The 19,903-nt window shown below is 41.7% G+C and overlaps 1 protein-coding gene across 3 annotated transcripts; it reads right to left on the bottom strand.

Moving 5' to 3' along the window:
• Positions 1–5,174: 5,174 nt before the first annotated feature.
• coro1cb (coronin, actin binding protein, 1Cb) lies at positions 5,175–18,977 on the bottom strand. 3 transcript variants are annotated; one of them, XM_038734247.1, is made up of 11 exons: positions 16,483–18,977; positions 11,254–11,453; positions 9,890–10,012; positions 8,872–9,001; positions 8,469–8,650; positions 8,205–8,324; positions 7,676–7,780; positions 7,437–7,582; positions 6,848–6,905; positions 6,502–6,744; positions 5,175–6,102 (listed from the first exon to the last, which is right to left on the bottom strand). In XM_038734247.1, the coding sequence occupies exons 1-11, from the start codon at positions 18,578–18,580 to the stop codon at positions 5,983–5,985; spliced, it is 3,525 nt and encodes a 1,174-aa protein (XP_038590175.1). In that variant the 5' UTR covers positions 18,581–18,977; the 3' UTR covers positions 5,175–5,982. The 3 variants fall into 3 exon arrangements, with proteins under 3 accessions (XP_038590175.1, XP_038590177.1, XP_038590176.1); XM_038734249.1 differs by lacking the exon at positions 16,483–18,977 and adding an exon at positions 15,000–15,109; XM_038734248.1 differs by lacking the exon at positions 16,483–18,977 and adding an exon at positions 14,752–14,988.
• Between the last annotated feature and the right edge of the window lie 926 nt (positions 18,978–19,903).

Genomic DNA, 19,903 nt, shown 5'->3' with positions numbered 1-19,903 from the left:
TAATCTAAATGTTGCAACATGTTTTTGGTTGAGCTGGAGTTGGATATTGCTGTGGCTTTGAAGGAACTTACTAAATAGGCCTCAAGAATAAACAGTGCAATAAAACACAATGAGGACTGCAATGTCCACCACCTTATTTTTAAAGTTAAAATAAATGAATTGTATTGTATGCCTCTTAAGGATGTAACCTGACCCATATATGTCTACTCGTCTGTGTACAGCTTTCCTCTAGGTTATCTCAACAGGCTAGACCAGTGGATGCTCAATCTGAAAAGTCAAAACTGGACTCTCAGCAAGACCTCTCGTCTGTGCAGTGAACACTTTGAGATTCATCACTTCACCACTGACTCCAGGGTACATAGACCTTGTTTCATACTTTACAAAGAACAATTTATTGTTTAAAGTGATTAAGTATTGACCATCATATATTAATATAAATTACATTACTAAATACTTGATTAGGTCACTGCTAAGGAGAAATTACTGACACACCAGCCAAGTTCAGTGTTCTCCTGATGCCAAAAACCAAATGAAGATTTTACCAATAATGCAACATAACCACTTTTTTCCAACTCACATTTCAGTGCATTTAATGCAAAGACCCCTATGATAGTGACAATTGCTCAAAGAATTCTCTCTGTGAAAAACACACAGCATGATAGCCTTTGGAACAATTATTTTCTTTTAATAGCAATAATGTGGAAAAAAATGTGGATGGACATTTATACTAGTCATTAGATTAATCAAACACAAATACAAAAACCTCTTTTATGAATAAAAAGTGATTTACTCTGCAATTTATGTTTCTTGTAATTGTTATTAGGGAAGGACTTGCCTGAAGGACACTGACCGGTGTGCCTACCATTTTCTCTTTCTCAAAGGGCAAAGAACAGCCAAAAGGAGGGAGGCTTGGTAAGTACTAATGAGATGGTAAGTGGCATCATTATTTCTGCTGTAAATAGTACAGATAGTATAGAGGAGGTTGCACATGTAGACAATTCATAGTTTTTACGTGACGTCATATTCCAAGGAAAACGCTCCCTTGGAGGCCAAAAAAACTTTATTTTCCGCTGCCTGCCAACCAATATGCAAGTGATACACTGTTACTTTGGGTTTGTTACTCTTTGCGTTACCAAAATGCTTGATGGTTGTTGTGCTTTCGGATTTACTTATCGAGGAAGAGACAAGCCTGGGCTGTGTTAGGTGAGGGATTCCCCAGAAGGTAAAAGTAAACATTAGCGCAGTCAAGCGGCAGCAGGGAGCTGGCGGTTTTTAACGGTAGAAATGTGGCAGCGGATGCTGTAACGGTATATAGATCAGATATGCCCAACACGTGCAGTTTGTGTTCATATCTTTCCTTTTCTTAAGTTGAAAGGTGATCCAAATAAAATCTGACTGCTTTTGAGGCGTCTCTAAGGGGGAGTCGCCGTGTTGGACGGTTGTTTTGCCCTCCAGGTCACCGCGCATGTCACGTGACTGAAAACTATGAATGGGAGGGGTGCAAACAGTCTTGCTGCCAATCATAGCAATGTCATGATGGTGGAAGACACACCTGAACAGGCCTTTGTTGCTCAAGATGTCGTTCATGATGACATTGCTCTGATGGTGAATGTGTGTGACGATGTTGATTTGGGTAGCAGCGTTCAACAAAAATATCTGTGGAAAATGACTTCTTGATGATTCTTACACCATGTCAGCAAACAGCTGCCTAGCTTTTTGTGTGATCATTGCTACAATATTGCAGAGTCTCCAAAAACACTTGAAAGGAAAGCTCGTGAAGTAGAGCATAAGCTATGTGTTGCTTGCAAAAGGCTGAGTTTGAAGAGCCGAGGAGACTAAAGACAACACACTTGTACATGTGAATTCCACACACAAAAAGACACTCATCTATGGTTTCATTGCTTGTGACAGAAGTGAGATGGGCATCTATAAAGACCTGGTAGAGCAGCCAGCTGCTCCATGCTGCTACCTCCTGACCTAGAAACTCAGTCAGGACCACTTGCAGTTGTTTCTCTCTGCAGTCAGCACGTGGAGGTTATAACAACCCCAATGTAGAGCAGTTCTGAGCGGCAACTGTCTTCCTCGTGACAACACACCCATCCTTGACTCAACACCTGCGGCTGTGAACATCGCACGCCGATTGGATATAGAGCCTGTTTAAGTGCTTGTGCCCGAGGGTGACAAGGAAGCAGCAATCTCTTACATCACAGGCTTCATTGTCAGAAAGATTAAAAAGAAGGTTACTTGCATGACTTGCTCACAAGCACTGACCACAGATGACTTGGTGCAGCGATTCTTGGCTTTGAAGGACAGAGGTGGCCTACAGAAACCATCACTGGGTATCACTGCAGTTTACCAAGTTACAGAAAGATGCTTTCAGCGGCTTCTACAAACCAATGAAGGAAAGGCTCCACAGGGGAGGGGATCAACAGCAGCCATTGTCACCCAGGTTCTTTCTGATTGTTTTGAGAAAAATCTCTTCCCACAGCTGCACAGCCACATGTTCGACATGTGTGTTGAAGCTAACCATGTCCACGTTCTGGTAAAGATGGCTTCTGCGTGGTACTGCAAAATTACATTAAATCATATAGCAAGGTGGGAGACAGATCAAATTAAAGAAGGTAAGGTGGTCCACAGAAAACTCCTTTTTATGGAGATTAAGGGAAAGGTGGTCATTTCTGTGTGTGTGTGTGTGTGTGTGTGCAGTGTGTTTTTCTGTGTATGTCAGAATGTGGCCAACACTTTCTTTGTAGTTATCAGACCTAGAACATGGAAAATGTACCAAGCCTAACTCTCTTTGGACAACATTGTAAATGTTACTTGGAGCCTGCATGAATGGGGCCTAAGTAACTTTCAATGTCTGCTCTAAAGGAAGTACTGACATGTGTTGTCTCAAATTAACTTCATTGCCAGATTTAGCTGAGAAATAAATTTTTCAACATAAACTAAGTGCCTGCATAAACGGGGCCTAAGTGTGTGTGTGTGTGTGTGTGTATATATAATGTATACATTGTACATAATAGTTGTTATTGTTGTTGTTATAGTGTATGTACATGTATATTTTTATACTTTTACCTACAATGGTAACTAATTCTACATGTATCGTATTTTCTTCTTCTTTTATATTCCTCTGTGCTGCTGTGCCAATGTGAATTTTCCCTACGGGGGGTTAATAAAGGAACATCTTCTCTTATACTAAAGAAACATATATACTGCTGTGTTTCCCACAGAATGACGGTGTAAATGTGACGCACTGGGACAGGGAGGGGGAGCGTGTGCGCGTTTAGTAGATATTGACTACTGAAAACCCAGCTGTATTCTAATATTAACTTAGCTCTCCTTATTAGCTATGCTCCTTACATGCTTGCTAATAACTTTTTTTAAGCTGGGTCTCTGACATTGACAGCGTTATGTTGGACAGATTTGTGCAGCTGTGTTCATGAGGAAGAGGGAGAGAGCGAGGGACGAGTGAGAGGACGTGTTGCGCGAATGCGCTGCGGTGCTCTGCAATCAAATAGGATTTTAAAGAGGCCTAATAAAAAAACAATTACCAGGATGATTTTAAGTTGGAATCTGCATGAATGGGGCACATCTCTAAAAACTCATAAAATGCTGGGATGCTACACTAAAAAAAACATGCTAATATAACACAGTTGTAATTTGTACATAGAGCGTTTACACAGGGTGACTACCAAAAATGTACATGTGCAACCTCCCTGGTCAGTGTTTATGTATTCCAGAGTTTCTGGAATTCTGTGTTAAAGTTACGGATCAGTTAACGGCATATTTACATTTATGGTGACCTTTTTCCCTTGGTCTATGTTTCTATAAATTTCATTGTTATTTTAATCTATTGTGGGGTCAAATGTTGTGTTTATGCTATTTCCTCGAATGATATAGTATTGTTACCATAAAGAGAGTCATAAGCTTAGCTAATCTTTTGTACTGGAAAGGTGAATGAATGGTTTGTATTGATTGCCTGATTTTATGAGGAAGTGGCTGATTGGTGTAGACAAACAAGTCACCTCCTACAAAAGGTGGCATTTATCATTATTAAGACCAGTTCTTTTCAACCTACTTGGCTTGATACCCTTTACAATAAAGCACTTGTTAGATACTTCCATTAAATGTAAACTGAAATAGACCTCACACTAAATAAAACATTGTTACAGCAGAGGGCCTTGTTTTAATGACCTGATGACTGCTGCTTTAGCATCACCATCAAGCAGAAAAAGAAGTGACAGCTAATCAAGGAGGATTTTTAGGCTTTCGGAGTTATTGATTAGTCTCATTCATCGTCAACCGCTTATCCTGTGTACAGTAGGGCTGAAGCCAAATAAGGGCAATCACCAATTAACCTGCATGTCTGGACGGTTGGAAGAAGTGGGAGCACCTGGAGAGAACCCACCCAGACACGGGGAGAACATACAAACTCCACACATAAAGGGCCTGGGACGACCAAGGTTCAAACCCAAGACCGTCTTGCTGTGAGGTGACTGCACCACTGTTCCACCCCATCAATTAGTCTGTTGACAAAATTAAGCAACAGGAATTTTCATTCATCGATTAACTGTTATCCCCCAAATTCACTGGTTCCAGCTTCTCCAGTGTAAGTATCTGCTGTTTTTTAAAGTCTTCTATGATACTCCTACATTAACTGCAGTGTCTATGGCTTTTGGTCCTGTCAAGCTATTGGAAGACATCAACTTGGGCTCTGGAAACTCAATATTTTCTTTTTTTATAGATTAGGTGATTAATGAAGAAAATAGTTGACGATTTAGACTGAGTGCTTTCATGTTTGGCCTAAGTACAACTGGTGCCCTCCTTCTGGTACCTTCTTCTTTATCCATCCATAACTACCAACCCAGAAAGTATTCGGGGGTTAGAATAAAGGTATTTACATTCCACCGCTGTTCAGCACTCATCCAATCTTTTTCTTGGCACCACATGCTGACTGATAGAAAGTGCTCCTCAGATGTACAGTAGCCTATGTCTCCAGCAGATACCAGAGGGGTTTTTATCACTGGCTGACATTTCAAATCCCTATCTGAGGGCAGAAGTGAAATTGAGTAAATGTAACGCTCCCACTAACACACTGTGAGCCACACTCGACCTGCAGGAATATAAATTGATAAAAGTGCAAAAAATGTATAAAGAAAAGGAAAAAGGAAGTATTCATGTGTAAAATCTTTATTTTGTGCACAGAACTGTTTGTCAGAGGTTCAGTGAAACAAGAGCTGGGTGAGTGGTCCCTTCCCAACACCAAATACGCACCAGTGAGGGCGACTTTAGTTTGACCCTTAACAGTGACAAGAGGCACCACTACATTTGCACAACATTTACACCAGAGATATGCAACCCTCCCCCCCAGTAAAACCCTAATGTTAAATTTGAAGCCCAGAAGAACGGAAACAAATTTAAGAATTCAGGAATTCTTTCACATTCATAAATCTGATGGTTATGAATGAGCAAATTGGTGGGAGGAAAAAAGTTCAACAGCTATTGTTAAAAAAAAATCCAGCTTGACTAAATCAATCTACTAGGTTTTCACTGGAATGTATAACAGGAGAGAAAGTCAATGTAAAAGCAGTGCATGAAAAAACACACGACTCATATTTGGCAACACAAAAAGTAACAATGGAAATACTGATGCTACATACAGTTTTTGAGTAGTAAGTACAAACTTCACATAAGAATGTTTTACCACAAATTTGAAAACAAAACAAAAAAGAGTTAAGACTTTTCCTTCAACAAAAATGTCTTTTCTTCAAATGTATACGTGAGCTGCAAGAGTTTTTCCGTTTCTGTGTGTGTGTCGGGGCGAAAGTGTGAAACTGGAGACTTATTGGAATGTAGGCTTGGTCTCATCGCAGGGATGACGCCAAGCTCAATGAAGCCGAATCTCGAGAATTTGGCTGTGGCCGACCCCGTCCACTCGACACTCTCCAAAACTACGGACGGTCGTGGGAAGGGGCTGTGCCTTTACATGGCAACCTTGGCAACCTGCTCTTCCAGTCTGGCGATTCGACGGTCTTGGAGAATGACACGGTCCCTGAGTGACTTGAACTCTCGAAGTACCTCTTCCAGTTTATCTTCCATTTTCTGGTCAAAAGCGTAAGGAAAGTTAGTTCGACCAAGGTCTCATTTAACTCTTACAAGGCTGCTAATCATTTCCAGAACTGTTCACAGGAGACTTTGTGTGCATCTTATCAACCTCAAAATGAGCAGGGATTTCACAGGCAATAAAGCCCTCTAGCAGTTAAAATTTTCCCTTGCTGCTCCACTGAATCGTGACCCCAATAACAAAGTATGTGCTGATCCATAACTTTTGTGAATTGTTCCAACCATACTAATTACTATGAATGGGGGAGTCCAAACGTCAGCAACAAATTCTGTTTGCGTGTTTGAAAAGTGCACTTTTTTTCTTAGAGAAACAAAAATAAAATCCATAATTAAAAGGAAAAAATCATTTTGAGCAATGAAATATGCTGGGATACTCACTACTGAGGGCTGAGGAAAAACACGCTTCTGGACAGTCGGGATGTTTTCTGCTTTTGAGGCTGGCTTGGTCTCCAAGACGTTCGTCTTGACCACTTTCAGATCTCGGTTCTTCGTGGAGACGTATCCATCTTTGAGTGAGATCAGGATGGGGCCTCCGTTCTTCCCTGTGAACCACTCCTCTGCCTCCAGGGCGGGATCAGGCCCGGCTGTGTCGGGGTACAGGTCGTCCTGGAACAGATCCGACTGGTGGAGAGGATACAGGAAATGTCATGAGGAGAATGCTGTAAGGTGCGGATGGTCTATAAAACAGCAGCATATTTATCACTTCATACAAACGCAGACTCACTTTGCGCGGGACTGTCATGATGATTGGTTCACATTTTCTCTCGTGTAATTTGTAAAACCTACAGAGAGGTTTCATATAATATAATTAAGATCATACACAGCAAACCTGTTAACTGCAAAATGTAAAATAAAAAAAAACAGACCAGTGTCAGAGTATTTATCAAAAAAAGGAATACATTAGCAATTCAGTCTTTATATAAATGTACATATTACTATGGCTCATTAGTTTGTTTAAATAAAATATTTTTAAAAGTAATGAAAACAAGATCGTAAAAACTTAAACTGTGATTGGCATTTTTCAAACTTTCCTGACATTTTATACACCAAACAATTAATTGACGAAAAAAATCTGTAGATTAATTGATAAAGAAAACAATTGTTTGTTGCAGCCCTAGTGAGGTCCCCTTGCAGCAACTTTTAGTTGTGTGGAGATTAAATTCAACATTAAAACCTAGGTGAAATTGGTTTAAAATGAAAAATTGGGGTCTTTTTCAGACAAATTCTGTAATAATCAAAGATGATGAGCCTTATACTAATGCACAGGAGCACAAATTAAATGAACAAAAGTTTAAAAAAATATAACATAATACCTTGCAATTTCACATTTGTTGACATCCAGACCTCTTTTGGGCATGTATCCCATGCCTCTCTGGGGCTCCTTCGTGGAAAAGGTGTTGAGGTAGTGAACAAACGGTGCCTCATCAGTGATCTCAAAGTACCGAATGCTGCTGTCACCCTGAGGACACACAGTTGCAGCTCAACGTCAGTTTGTGAACTGTATTATCAGAAATGGGAAACAATAGCGGAATTTCTTTACAATCCTGCTCACCTTTCCACACAGGTAGACTATGTTGGTGTCGGGGTCATAGAAGGGCAGCAGAACTCCATTACTGGAGTCCATCTCTTGAACACATATTGGCTCATCCATGTTTTCCTGGAAACACAAAATTAAGTATTTGGAGTGATGCTAAATTGTGACGTTATATCATTTATTGCCTGTAATCTCTGCTGCACCTGTGCTCAATACATCACACTTATCTCACCTATAGCCAATAATAAACCAAAACAAAATCATACTCTGCCAATACATAAAAAATGACCCCTGTTAATTAGATCTGGACATGTGAAATTAATGTGTTGGTGTTGCCCTCAACTGGAGCTGAGGTATAAAAATTTGATAGGAAAAGAATTCTTCATTTCACATTCAATCAGCACGGGAGACAATATTTGCACTTATATCCTTGATAGGAAGCTGCACAAAGCAAGGTTCTACAGCTCTAAGTGTCATATAAAGTGCAGTGTCTATGGGTATGCATCAGTGTGTTATGGGTTGAATGTTATTCACTCCAGTGACGTACAGTTTTCCACAGGGCTAACTGGCGCTCGCTCATGCGGCTGAATCCAGTGGTGAAAATGTTTCCGTCTGCTAAAAAGATTGCTCTCATTGGTCGAGCTCCTTCATGTGCTTTGTCCTTCTCCTGAAAACAGAAACACAGCCATGTGTCAGATTGGGCAGCCATGTTAGTAGGCTTTGAGTCAACAGTTTGGTGGCTGATTCTGGGAAAGATTATTCCATGTGAGAAGCAAACGAGCTCCAAATCCCCTGCAGCGTTTCCACTTACCGCAACAACCTTTTGTTTACGGGGGTCGATGACACGGACCTTCTTGTCCTTGCAGGCGGTGCACAGTAGGCTGCCATTGCGGCTCCAGCTGACACTAAATATAACATCAGGGTGCATGTCCTCCAGGTTGATCATGGCCTCTCCCGTGCCCACATTCCAAATGATAATCTGGTTGTCACACCCTAAAATGGACACATGCAGCACAGCCTGACTACACAGTCCTCTGTGTCCAAGTTTATTTTGAGCACTTTACATTACACCAAAGCTACGCGACAGAAGGCAATCCGTGAGATAAGGGGTCATATTTGAACTTCAGCTGTGCACAGTGGACAAATGGCCAAATAGACAGCATTATTTCACTTTGAGGACACCGGGTTTACCACAGGACTCAGTCAAAGGTTACCTGCACTGAGGAGAACGTTGCGAGCGGTGGGATGCCAGGACACAATGCCGACCCGCTTGGAGTGGCCCTCTAACACGACCACAGGCTCTGAAAGGGGAGTCTCAAGTCCGTTCTCAGGGATCTGCCAAACCTGAATCAGAAAAAACAAAAAAACAGTTACATACCACACATAAAATTAGGAGCTACAGGGAGAAAATCTGTCCACTAAAATTACATATATATATTCATATTATGTACAACAACACAGACAGTATTATGGTAAATGGACTGTGCCTGTATAGCGCCTTTCTAGACATCCGAGCACTTCTGATCAATGCGCTTTACACTACGTGTCACATTCACCCAATAACACACATTAATACACTGATGGCAGAGGCTAACTGTTCATGAGAAACCGAAAGTAATCATTCACACACTCTCACACACCAACGGCACAGCCATCAGGAGAAATTTCAGAGGACACTTTGACATGCAGACCACTCTACCTCCTAAGCCACAGATGCCCCTATTACTTTGTCTTACTTGACATATTAAGTTTGACAGTGTTATACAACCACAGGAAAACTCAATGTAGCCAAAATTGTATAATAATCTCTGCCAAAGACAGGAAAACAGCACTCTTACTGAAAGACGCTCACAAACACACAAAAAGTACTGAAAATAAATTGAATTAATAATATATATAAATTAATAAATTGAACACTTTTTTACATTAGAAGCTTTGAAAAGGTAACAGTAGTATATTATGTTGTATTATTAGTTATTTTGCCATCATATGCTACAAAAAGTTTAAGACATTTTACTAAATGTATTAGCGTTGATTTATTCATACAAACAAAAACTGAAAAAAACCCCCACAACTCTAGGAATTAATAACATTTTTAAGCTTTTCAGTAATCTAGAGTAGATTCAATAGTAGCACCATTATTATTCATACAAGAAAACCCCCAAAACCTATTAACAAAGCTTATGTGATCCATTTAGAGATTAATTAATTAGAGATTAACCATGTCCTTACCATGACCGTGCAGTCCTCCGAGCCGCTAGCAATGACGAGGTCATTATGAGGACACCAGTCGATATCCAACACGGGGCCTGTGTGGCCACATACTGTAGGGTAGACCTTGTCTATACGGCCAGACTAGGAGACATAAGACAACTACATTACAAAGCGGTTAAAGAGTTTGAGCTGCCGAGGAGCCATAACGCTCTGTGAGCTGATATCTGTCAGAGATATGAAAATGACTGACGAGCAGGGCTACAGCAGGTACAGGGCTGTTCTGTAGACGTTACATTTAGTCCTTTGCATGTCTACACGACAGTTACTGACTCTTCTATGACCATTGCGTTGCAACTTTATCACATATCACATGTTGGGCTACAAAGCAAACACACACAATAAATTATACGTTTTAAAAATTACACTCGAAAGTCAACAGAAAGTTATTTATTTAATGTCAAACATCAACTAACTCTGTAAAACCAGCAAAAAGAGGACCAGACATGTCAACCATTATTTCCCCAAGATTGAATTCAATTGTGGTGGTCGACCGTGAACTTTGAGATTAAACAGCAAACCCCCACTGAACCCACAAACCAAGCAGATGGCCTAGTGTCACAATTATGACCCCAAATCATGTTATAAGAACAGTTAATGCGAGGACACATTAAGCACATTTTTACTGTAGTTGTGACCTTATCCGTTGTCATCGTGGATGGACATATGTGACTTCTACCTGAACATCCCAAAATTATAGCAGCTTCTTCAGAGGCAGGACATTATACAGTAAAGATACATCAGTTAACCCGGTGGCAGTGAAAACAGCACAGCACCCATCCCCTCAGTGAGTATTGTGTTCAATAAGCCTACTGTAACAGAATACACATTGGGTGCCTTTACTATCAGGTCGATTTAAACATTGATTATCTATGGTTTTTGCTATAGATATGAGCCTCAGGTCTGCTGACAAAGAACAAGCCTATAGGATTGATTTGCTACATGCTCTGAATGCTATGTTATGATACAGTGCACCGTTACAGTACAACCCTTGTATCTCTGGGAATGCTTTACACCCTCTGTGTCCAATTTTGGCCATCCATTGCCAGTGTCACACAGCTTTTTATTCCTACCTGACAGTTAAAGTTCCTATGTGTAGAATTTCAATTTCTGATTTCACAGCAGAACCTGCAAAACACCAGCCCTTGAGGACCGGAAGAGTACTGCTTTGAATCATGCTACTAGGACTTATACATGTTAGCTCAACTGAAATCTAAAAAAATTAAAATTCTATATTTTTTGACTTCATGCTAACCTCACAGCTCCTCTGTAATTGACCTTCAAAAGATCTTTTTAAAAGCCCTGACTACAGAGTGTCACTCTACCTTTTGTAGAGGAAGGACAAGAAAGGCTCCTCCCCCGCTGGCGTCTATGATGATAGCAACAAATTTGGGGTTGACGGCACAGAAGGAGCTGTCCCATGTGACCCTGGACACACGGATGTCATCGTAGCACTGGTCGTTCCTCACGGCCTGACCGAAAACATGACGGAACTTGCTCTGTCGCACAACTCGCCGCAACATATCTGCAGGGAGAAATAACAGGGCAGTGAGTCCGGGTTAGTAACTGTGAGTGTTTTGCCCAGAAATGTGCCTAATTAAAAGTAATTCTAATAGACAATAAAACATATAAATACTGAAGAAAGTGGCTATTTTCCCACTGAAAAGAAGAAAATGATGATCACTGAGCATGCTGAGGAAGCCCTAGGGCTAGTTTGGTTTACTGCCAGCAGTCTGTCTGATCTGAGATTATGCTTATTAACTGTGACTGAGTTTGTTCCCGTGCATACCTACTGGAGGTAAACTGTGCATGAGACACATTTTTCCCCTCCAGCTGTGTTTTGCCTCCTTATCTCTGTGTCATTTTTCAGATGTGTGTGAGACCAAGATTCAACCAGACATCAAATGATTCAACATTTTAAAGTAACATATAATGAGAAAAATGTACACTTCCCACAGGCTGTACAGGTCTGCCATTAACAACAACATTATGAAAACACAAGAGAAGTTCACAATATACAACAAACATACTCAGCTGGGTTTTGGTATATTTTGGAGAAATTTTGCTTTGCTTCCTAAAATAAAATCCACGTACTGTTCATTTCAACACTTTACAGCCTATTTATGTTGTTTAAACTGGAGGGCACCTGCCCTCAATTTACTGTAACAAGATGAGACAACACATTTTAAATTTTAGTGGTCATTAATATTTAGGCTACCTGATGACGCTTCATAAAATTAAATGAGATACACAAATCTGCAGCTGAGCAGCTTCTATTATAGAGCAGAGAAATCACAATTTGCCAACTTTTCTCGCCATTTCAAAAGCAAGCCATTTTCTTCTTTATCCTTCTACGGGGTTTGTTTAATTAATTAAGAATAACATAGTTTCTTGTGTAACTGATGGAGTAAGAAGACAGACTTGGCATTTCAGGAAATTGGGGAAGACAGAACTACGTTTTCCTGAACTAGTGCAGGAAGACTTCATTGTGGACAACACCCCATATTTTAGAGTTTACTGCGGCTAAAAGGTCACGCTTATGAAAAGTGTCGGCACTGATGTTTTATTTTTACCACATCTCCTGCGAGCACACCACAGATGGCCTGCTGCTGCTCCACAATGCTCAAGAGAAGTCTTTCATGAAGAGTATTGTTTTAAAACTCCACTGTTGGCATTTTGACAATTTTGGAAATGGTTAGATCTGGATAGATTGGCTGCCAGAACATGAAAACCAAACACAATGGGGAATTCTCCTCAAACTTGACTTGTCTTAGCTTTGTCTACTGTAAATCCTAAAAAATGGATACCTGGGGGAGATTTTCCATCCTTTTGGTGACATGCTTTGCTGTGTAATTTTGTGGAAAATATAATGTCTCAGGGCGGTAATTAAGCCGCCAGTCTGAAGCGACATACTGAGGTGTTTTACAGGCTGCAGGATTTTTCTCCAGTTATCCAGAGGTCTGTCATCACACCAAACCACCTGCTCCTTCACATTTAGTCACGGATTTTGAAAAAGGGACAGATGAATTGTTGCCTTTTTGATCTAATAAAGGAACAAAATCTTCCTACACCCACACAGGTGTTTTTAATTATTAGGCCTCATTAGATCTCACATCAGGACTGTGTGGGTGTGTACAGATTGTGATGCATGTATTTATTTAGCATCTTTAGGATTCTTACATGGTTAACATGTAGACAAATGTGAGTGCGGTTTTCATCCCCAAAATAAAAATAGTAAAAAGTATGTGGCCTTAAAAAGCACTTTCATCTATAACTATAATCATAATCTGAGATATGAGAGCAATTAACCATTTCAATGTGGTCTTATGAATCAATTTCTCACTGTGCCCTGGATATAGTTAATTCATAGCACAATGTTCCACAGAGCTGTAAACAGTTATCATGTAGCTGCGTAATGACTGAACAGCACAGGACCAACAGTTTACAGCTAACCAGAACAGTGTGTTCCCCCTGCCAATATCAGTATTCCATTCAAAAGCAGCTGCCTTCATGTCATATGTGCATCTGACAAAATGAGCTCCTTCAGCCCATGCAGGCTTTGGGCTGGTTGTTGCCATTTAACAACATGCTGCTATACCCTACACACCATATCACCACCCAACACACAGAAGAGCATCATGATGGTGGTCTGACTGACAGCAATGCACTCAGTGTTAGGCCTTGTTTCAGCATTTACAGACTAATGGTATATTATTGTCCAACAGTGTTAGCTGAAGGACAATTTATTATTTGATTGATATTTAATTAAAATATAGGCAACCTCCTATGTCTGTTTTTTCACTGTCTGCCTGGACAACGACACTAAACGGGTACAACGCCACCCAAGATGCAATCACTATCACTTCAACTCAGCCTAAGCTTATCATAAGACCGGCACGTTACATTTTTTGAAGGTTCATGCTGGATATACCAAAAATCTTATTCAATGGAGGTGGAAACAGCTGCACTGTGCTAACGTTAAACAATGGTAGCTGGCTAACGTTAGCTGATGTTCCCACAAAGCTCGGCGTGCCCCCTCCCTCATCCTCCTCTTTAAAACAAGCTACAAACTGAAATATCAAGATGATAGCGACACTCAGTTGTCTTGCGAGTGATTTCAAACCATGCCGTTAACCCTTTAAGGAAGCTTTGGTTACTAAAATTATAATTTAGTAAGGCGTGCTAACGTAACGGCTGGACCGATAGAGTAACGTTTTGCACATTTACATTTTGGTGAGTAACGTTACCCCCCAGATGTGACTCTCACTTGAAAATGGCCACCAAGCCGTTGTAACGTATAGTATGTAAAGTATAACGTTAGAAAAGGTGGGGACGATAGTGTTAGAGCGTGTTCTGCCGCACTGCCCCGGCAGCTCAGCAGCGGTGCCGGGGCTGTTCGGTCCAACAGCCGCTGACACACACACGTTAACATAATACACCACAAACAAGGAGGAGACAACCCGAGGGGAGTGTTGTAAAATATCACACACGTGAAGAACGTTTGTGTTGTGTCTATACAGAGCTGTCCGCCCAGGGTAACAATTTGTGATTTTTGTGTAACTGCTCCTCTAACGTTAGCTTGACAGTGTGTTTTGCATCCAAGCTGCCCATCCCTTAAGCTAGGTTAGCGAGCTAGCCTAGCTGCTAGCGGCTAGCTGCGGTGGACCGCCGCCAGCTGACGCAAGTGCAGATATTTCCACCCAACGTTTTTGGCTGCTCCCATTCTCAAACCCATCCAGCGCGCTAAATGGATGCTGCACAGACCTGACTGACACATCACATGCAAAATGCACAATGCAAAGACACTTTTCAAGCTTTCTTACCTCCTAAATCTATGAAAGATTTTCGTAAGCACGGGGGTAATCAATCACAACACATGAATCTGGTAGTTTAGGCGCGCCCTTATCCTGCAGGACGTTGCTCTAGTATCCCTTGTCTCCACACACAAAAAAACAGCGCAGCCTGTATTCCCCCTCCTGATGCAAATATGTGGCCCGGAGGCTGTGTTTTAAATCTAGTGGTATTTCAGGATGCCAGAAGACAAACAGAGCATCTCAGGTCAGCTTCTCACCTGCGGAAGACTAGCAATCGTCTACTCTCATCGTTATTAAATTCAACAGGACTCGTTGACGACTGTCTACGGCACATGCGCAAACGAAAAGTCAGATTTAATTTCCCAATACTGTGAATGGGGATGGGGCTGCAGGAAGACTGCGTCTCGCTACATCCTCCCATAGACTGTATAAAACAAGCATCCTCCTCGTGTCTTTTGAAGTAGACCTACTGAATGTGCGTTTTGTTCAGCTGTGTTTTTTCATTGCCAGCAGCAAATTTTGTACCATGGTCCCCCCCCCCCCCTCTGTCCCATCCCACCCCACCTCAGCCTGTACTGCCAAAACACAATAAAGAAACCTCCAGTAGTCTACATCACAATTATTCTGTCGAACCAGGTACTACTTAGGCTATTCCCTCTGTTTGCCTTTTCGGTAAATGTTGTCACATAACATTATTTGACCTCCTTAGAGTTGATTAAATTTAAGTCATCTTGCAGGTGGAGTTTATTCTACAGTTTCAGTCTCAAGTTGATGCCTTAGATGTGTGGACAGATGTTATGGGCTCAAACTCTTGACCTTGGAAATAGTAGTTTGATAAAACAATCCCAACTCTAGCCCCATTTACAAGCTTTTTCTGGTATCATCAAGAACCAACTTACATAATTAATGTATAAAATGAAACAGATGAGAAGTCCCAAAAGCGGATGGTGGATGAAATCAAAGAAACTACTGTGAATGTGAGACTCCTAGTTTCTGAATATCTGTCTTTTTCACATACATTGTTTCATTTTAGTGATTTGTTGATGACCTTGCGAGTTGGTCTGCTGAGTTACTGGGTAATTACTGAGTAATCTCCTAATCTAATCTAAAATCAGAACCACTTTCCCCAGATACATAAATTGCCATATATTGTCTAATAATGCTGTTGAATTAAAATTTTGTTTACCCCTTTCAGGAGAGGAACTATCTGACTCTTTATCTGATAAATGCTTCACTAGGTTCACTTTGTCTGTCAGGTGCTGAGCAGGTAGCAAACAGTCGGTTCATCACAGCTTTTTTGTTGAAAACAGCACCCAAGCTTTTCCTTTGTTAATATAAAATATAAAATGATTGATCATAAGAGCTTTAAATCAGATTTTAATGTATTTTTTAATTTCAAGTCCCTGCCAGTCAGCTAGTTTCAGAAGGTCAGTCTTAAATAAAGTAAAAACATATCACTATAAAAATCATTCATTAACTATTCATTTTTAAAGTAGGCTTCCTGCACAACCAGAGAAGTGGTTTAACCCCCCAAAAGTCATGAGTCCTTTAAGTAAAGTTGTACCATGAAAATGTATTAAATTGTTTTGACATGACAGACAGTATGCAGTGTGGAAAGTGCCATCTCATCCTAATATAACACACACTGTTAGATGCTGTGTGAATGCTTTGATAAACCACTGGGTCATTAAAAAAAAGACAGAACTGGTGTCTCTGACATTGACAGTCCAAAATCCGTACCTTTTTTTGAAGATGGTTGAACTTCTGGTGGTCTCTCTTTGGATTTCTTTGGGACATCAAAGGCATCCTTCATTTGGGATACTTTCACACTTGGACTCTGCTCTGCCACCCGAACCTGAGCTTTGGCCCCCTCAGGTTTGACCCGGCGCTGATGTCTCTGCATTTGATTTCTTTCTTTGATCATTTCTGCCACGGGTTTATATGAACCCACGTCATTGCCATTTCCTGCATCTCTATCATCACTATAATCAATTACGTCTTTATGGCTACCATAGTTGCCATGGCTGTCATTGCTGACTCTTTCAGATGGGAGCTCAGGGTAGGTTTCTCTTTTCCCTGAACAAGCAGGTTTTGGTCTTTGGATTTCATTGTCTGAACTGACCTCAGGTATGTGTAGGCTCTCTGTGGATGCAAAACAAGTTGGAGGCTTTTTTGCAACAGGAGGTGGTGACCTTTTAAATCTGGATCGTCTCTCCAGGAATACTCCTCTCTGCAACATGTCCAGGTTTTGCGGCTCCTCTTCTGGAGACAATTTTGCTATTCGGACACAGTAGTCAAAGCCGACCATATCTCCGTAGTGATCATCCATGTGTTTGAGCGACAGATGTTCCCAAGGGCTGAGATCAACCGACAGCGGCCGTTTATTGGTTGGGACTGTGTAAGTACCCCTTTCATCCCACAGCAAGCACATGTCATGATTAGTTGGAGTGTTGCATGGAAGATCTTTGTTAAAATGAAAAGTGTGTCTCCTCTTGACCCTCTCCTCAGAACGTGGATGATCTTTTCCTCTTCTTTTAACATCGGTGGACATTAATTGTGCAGTTTTGAGCTTTATAAAAGGGTTTTTAGGTTTTTTGGGGACAGGTGGAGGTGGACCTTTAACTTTGGGCTTTTCTTTTGGCATAGATTCATCTTTTGACTCACATGAGGCGGGCGTGGTGTCTGTGTTTACCAGACTTGTACCGACTTGTGTTGCCACTGATGTGTCTCTCCTAGGCAACAGACGAGTTACAGGTGGAGGGGTGATGACAGCAGAGAAACACACAAGTGCGCTCTCCCTCTTTAAGCTCGCAACCTGTATCTTTCCATCTCCGTCTTCGTTCCCTGGCAGAGGAGGACAAGGGCTCAAATCGCATTGTTCCATTGAAAATGAGGGAGGGTCTTGCAGTGGTGGTATTTCAGAGATAGGGGACTTTGGGAGGTGAGAGTTGGCTGCTTGGCTTTCACCTTTCTTGGTGTACAAACTAAGATTGCCTACTTTAGCTCTCTTAGAGACAGCACCAGCAAACCTGTTCTGATGGGACTGATCCGCTCCCACTTGGGTTTTTTGAGCAATAAATCCTGAATTGTGGCTCTCCTTGTCTTCATTTTCTGATTCTCTTAAAGAAGAATCTACCTTTTTGAAGCACGAGTCCCAGTTCGACTTCATCGCTCCCTCCACGCCAAGCTCCTCCTGCATACTCAACTGAACTGCTTTATCAAGCCTGCTTTCCAGATCATCAGTACTCTTTCTTAATCTTTTCACCGAGCCGCTGCAGTCTTGTGTAGGCATGTGCTCCTTAATGTTTGTGGAAACTTGCCCCTTCCCGTGGTCATTCATGTTTTGCTCCCTCTCTGCTTCTCCTCTCCCAGTTGTCTCAGTGTGGGTAGCTCCAACATGACTCACTCCTTTTAGCCAACACCTGCTGCCTGTCACTTCAGCCAAATGTTGACCCATTTCCCTCTCAAAACTCCTTGCATGTGCTTCCACACTGTCAGTCGTGACTGAAAGTGTGTTAGATTTTCTACTGCTTTTCTTCTCCTTTTCATGAGGGGCATTCATGGAGGGTTGCTGAAGATTATCGTCAATGTAGCTAGCAGAAGAGTCTTCCTCAACTCTTCGTTTAATAGACGATTGAAGAGTCTCGGTTTTTATCCTGCTGCCAAAAGTGCTGTTCTTTTCCCCATCTGATGACATCCAAGTGTCATCTTTCTCAAGCACCACGAAGTCTTCCTCACTAGTGGGATCGCACATGGCTGTTAGACCCCTGGTCTGAGCCTCAGGACCTGACTTGCTATTACCAAGCTCTGATTTCTTCCCAATTCCCTGCTCCTCCATAGCTGTAGTCCCAATATAGGCCACAGCCTTGCTCTCAAAGTCTCGTTTTTTGTTTGAAGTTTGTCTTGTCTCCTTAGGGCTCAGGACAGTTTTTGACTCCTCTGCAGCTCGTGTGACACCCTGGCTCTCCCCGTCTCCACCCACCCACTTTTCCCTGGTGTTCGGAGGGTGCTCCCGCTGACCTAGAGGCCTGATTGGCTGCCCGGTTTGGGGGTCTGTACGTGCAGAAGTGACTGTGAGCTCCCCTGCGTGCCCACTGGCCGGGCCACCGACACTGATCCCACTAATCCTACCAATACTCTGAGGGATCGCAACACTGCCACTGTCCTGATCTCTGCTCACATCTTGTTCTGCTATCTCCGACTGTTCTGTCCCTCCAGTTTGCCCAGACCAATCTGAATTATCCAGTGATTCTTCATCCTTTTCCGACAACTTCTCCAGCTTCTGGCCCATGGTTGACTTTCTGTCTTAGCATTAGGAAAAGAGAGAGACAAAAAGAGACACGGCAGCTGATTTATAAGTAAGTCACCATGGCGTAATGTGGATGGCTTGCCTCCCCATCCCAATAAAATTAAATCGCAACAGGCATTGCTGTCTATTTTTAACTATCTTGAATCTTTTTCTATTCTTGTGTATTCTTCTATACTGCTCTTACTCCCCCCCCCCCACCTCCAAGACCTCTCTATCTTTCTCTCTCTATTCTGTCGGAGAGGAATGCTGTGGCGGCTAAAATTAAATCTGGTCTGTCTGCTGCCAGTGAGTCAGGAGGTCAAAAAGGAAACAAGACAAGTGAGATAAGAGGTTAGCCGCCAGGTGCCATGGTCACATAAAACGCTCAGAGAAATGTGATCTTATAAATGCTGCCAAACCATTTCAAAAAAACATTCCGATGCTCTCTTAAACCAAATAAATAAGTCTTGAATTATATCAAAGCCCTATTGTTATATGATTTGGGAGTCTACTAACTACTTCTGTTAACATGTCCCTTCAGAGCCAGCACAGTGGGAGACACCATGCGCTGTCAATTACTGGTTCGGAGACAAGGCGTGCTTGTGCCGTATTCACTTCCCTCCAGTCTATCTGAATGTTTGTTTTAGTCACGGGGTCTATAGAAAGGTCACCTGGAATACGTAATTCAAGTCACAAGTACTTTGACTTCTGAACTGGATTGTTTGTCCGGGGCTCAATAAGAACAGAGTTTAACCACCAACTTGATGGATGGTGGAAGAGAGATTATTACAAAGGGGAAATGGCACAACAGGCCTTTAAAGTGGCATGGGGAATCTGAGTATTTTTAGCTCACAAATAGATAGATAGGTATGG

This window comes from Micropterus salmoides, unplaced genomic scaffold (genome assembly GCF_014851395.1).
Source record: "Micropterus salmoides isolate LMB-PRFRI ecotype aquatic unplaced genomic scaffold, ASM1485139v1 Ms_hic_scaffold_20, whole genome shotgun sequence".
Lineage (NCBI taxonomy): Eukaryota > Metazoa > Chordata > Actinopteri > Centrarchiformes > Centrarchidae > Micropterus > Micropterus salmoides.
The sequence above is the reverse complement of the archived record's forward strand: the minus strand, read 5'-3'. Positions and strand labels throughout refer to the sequence as shown.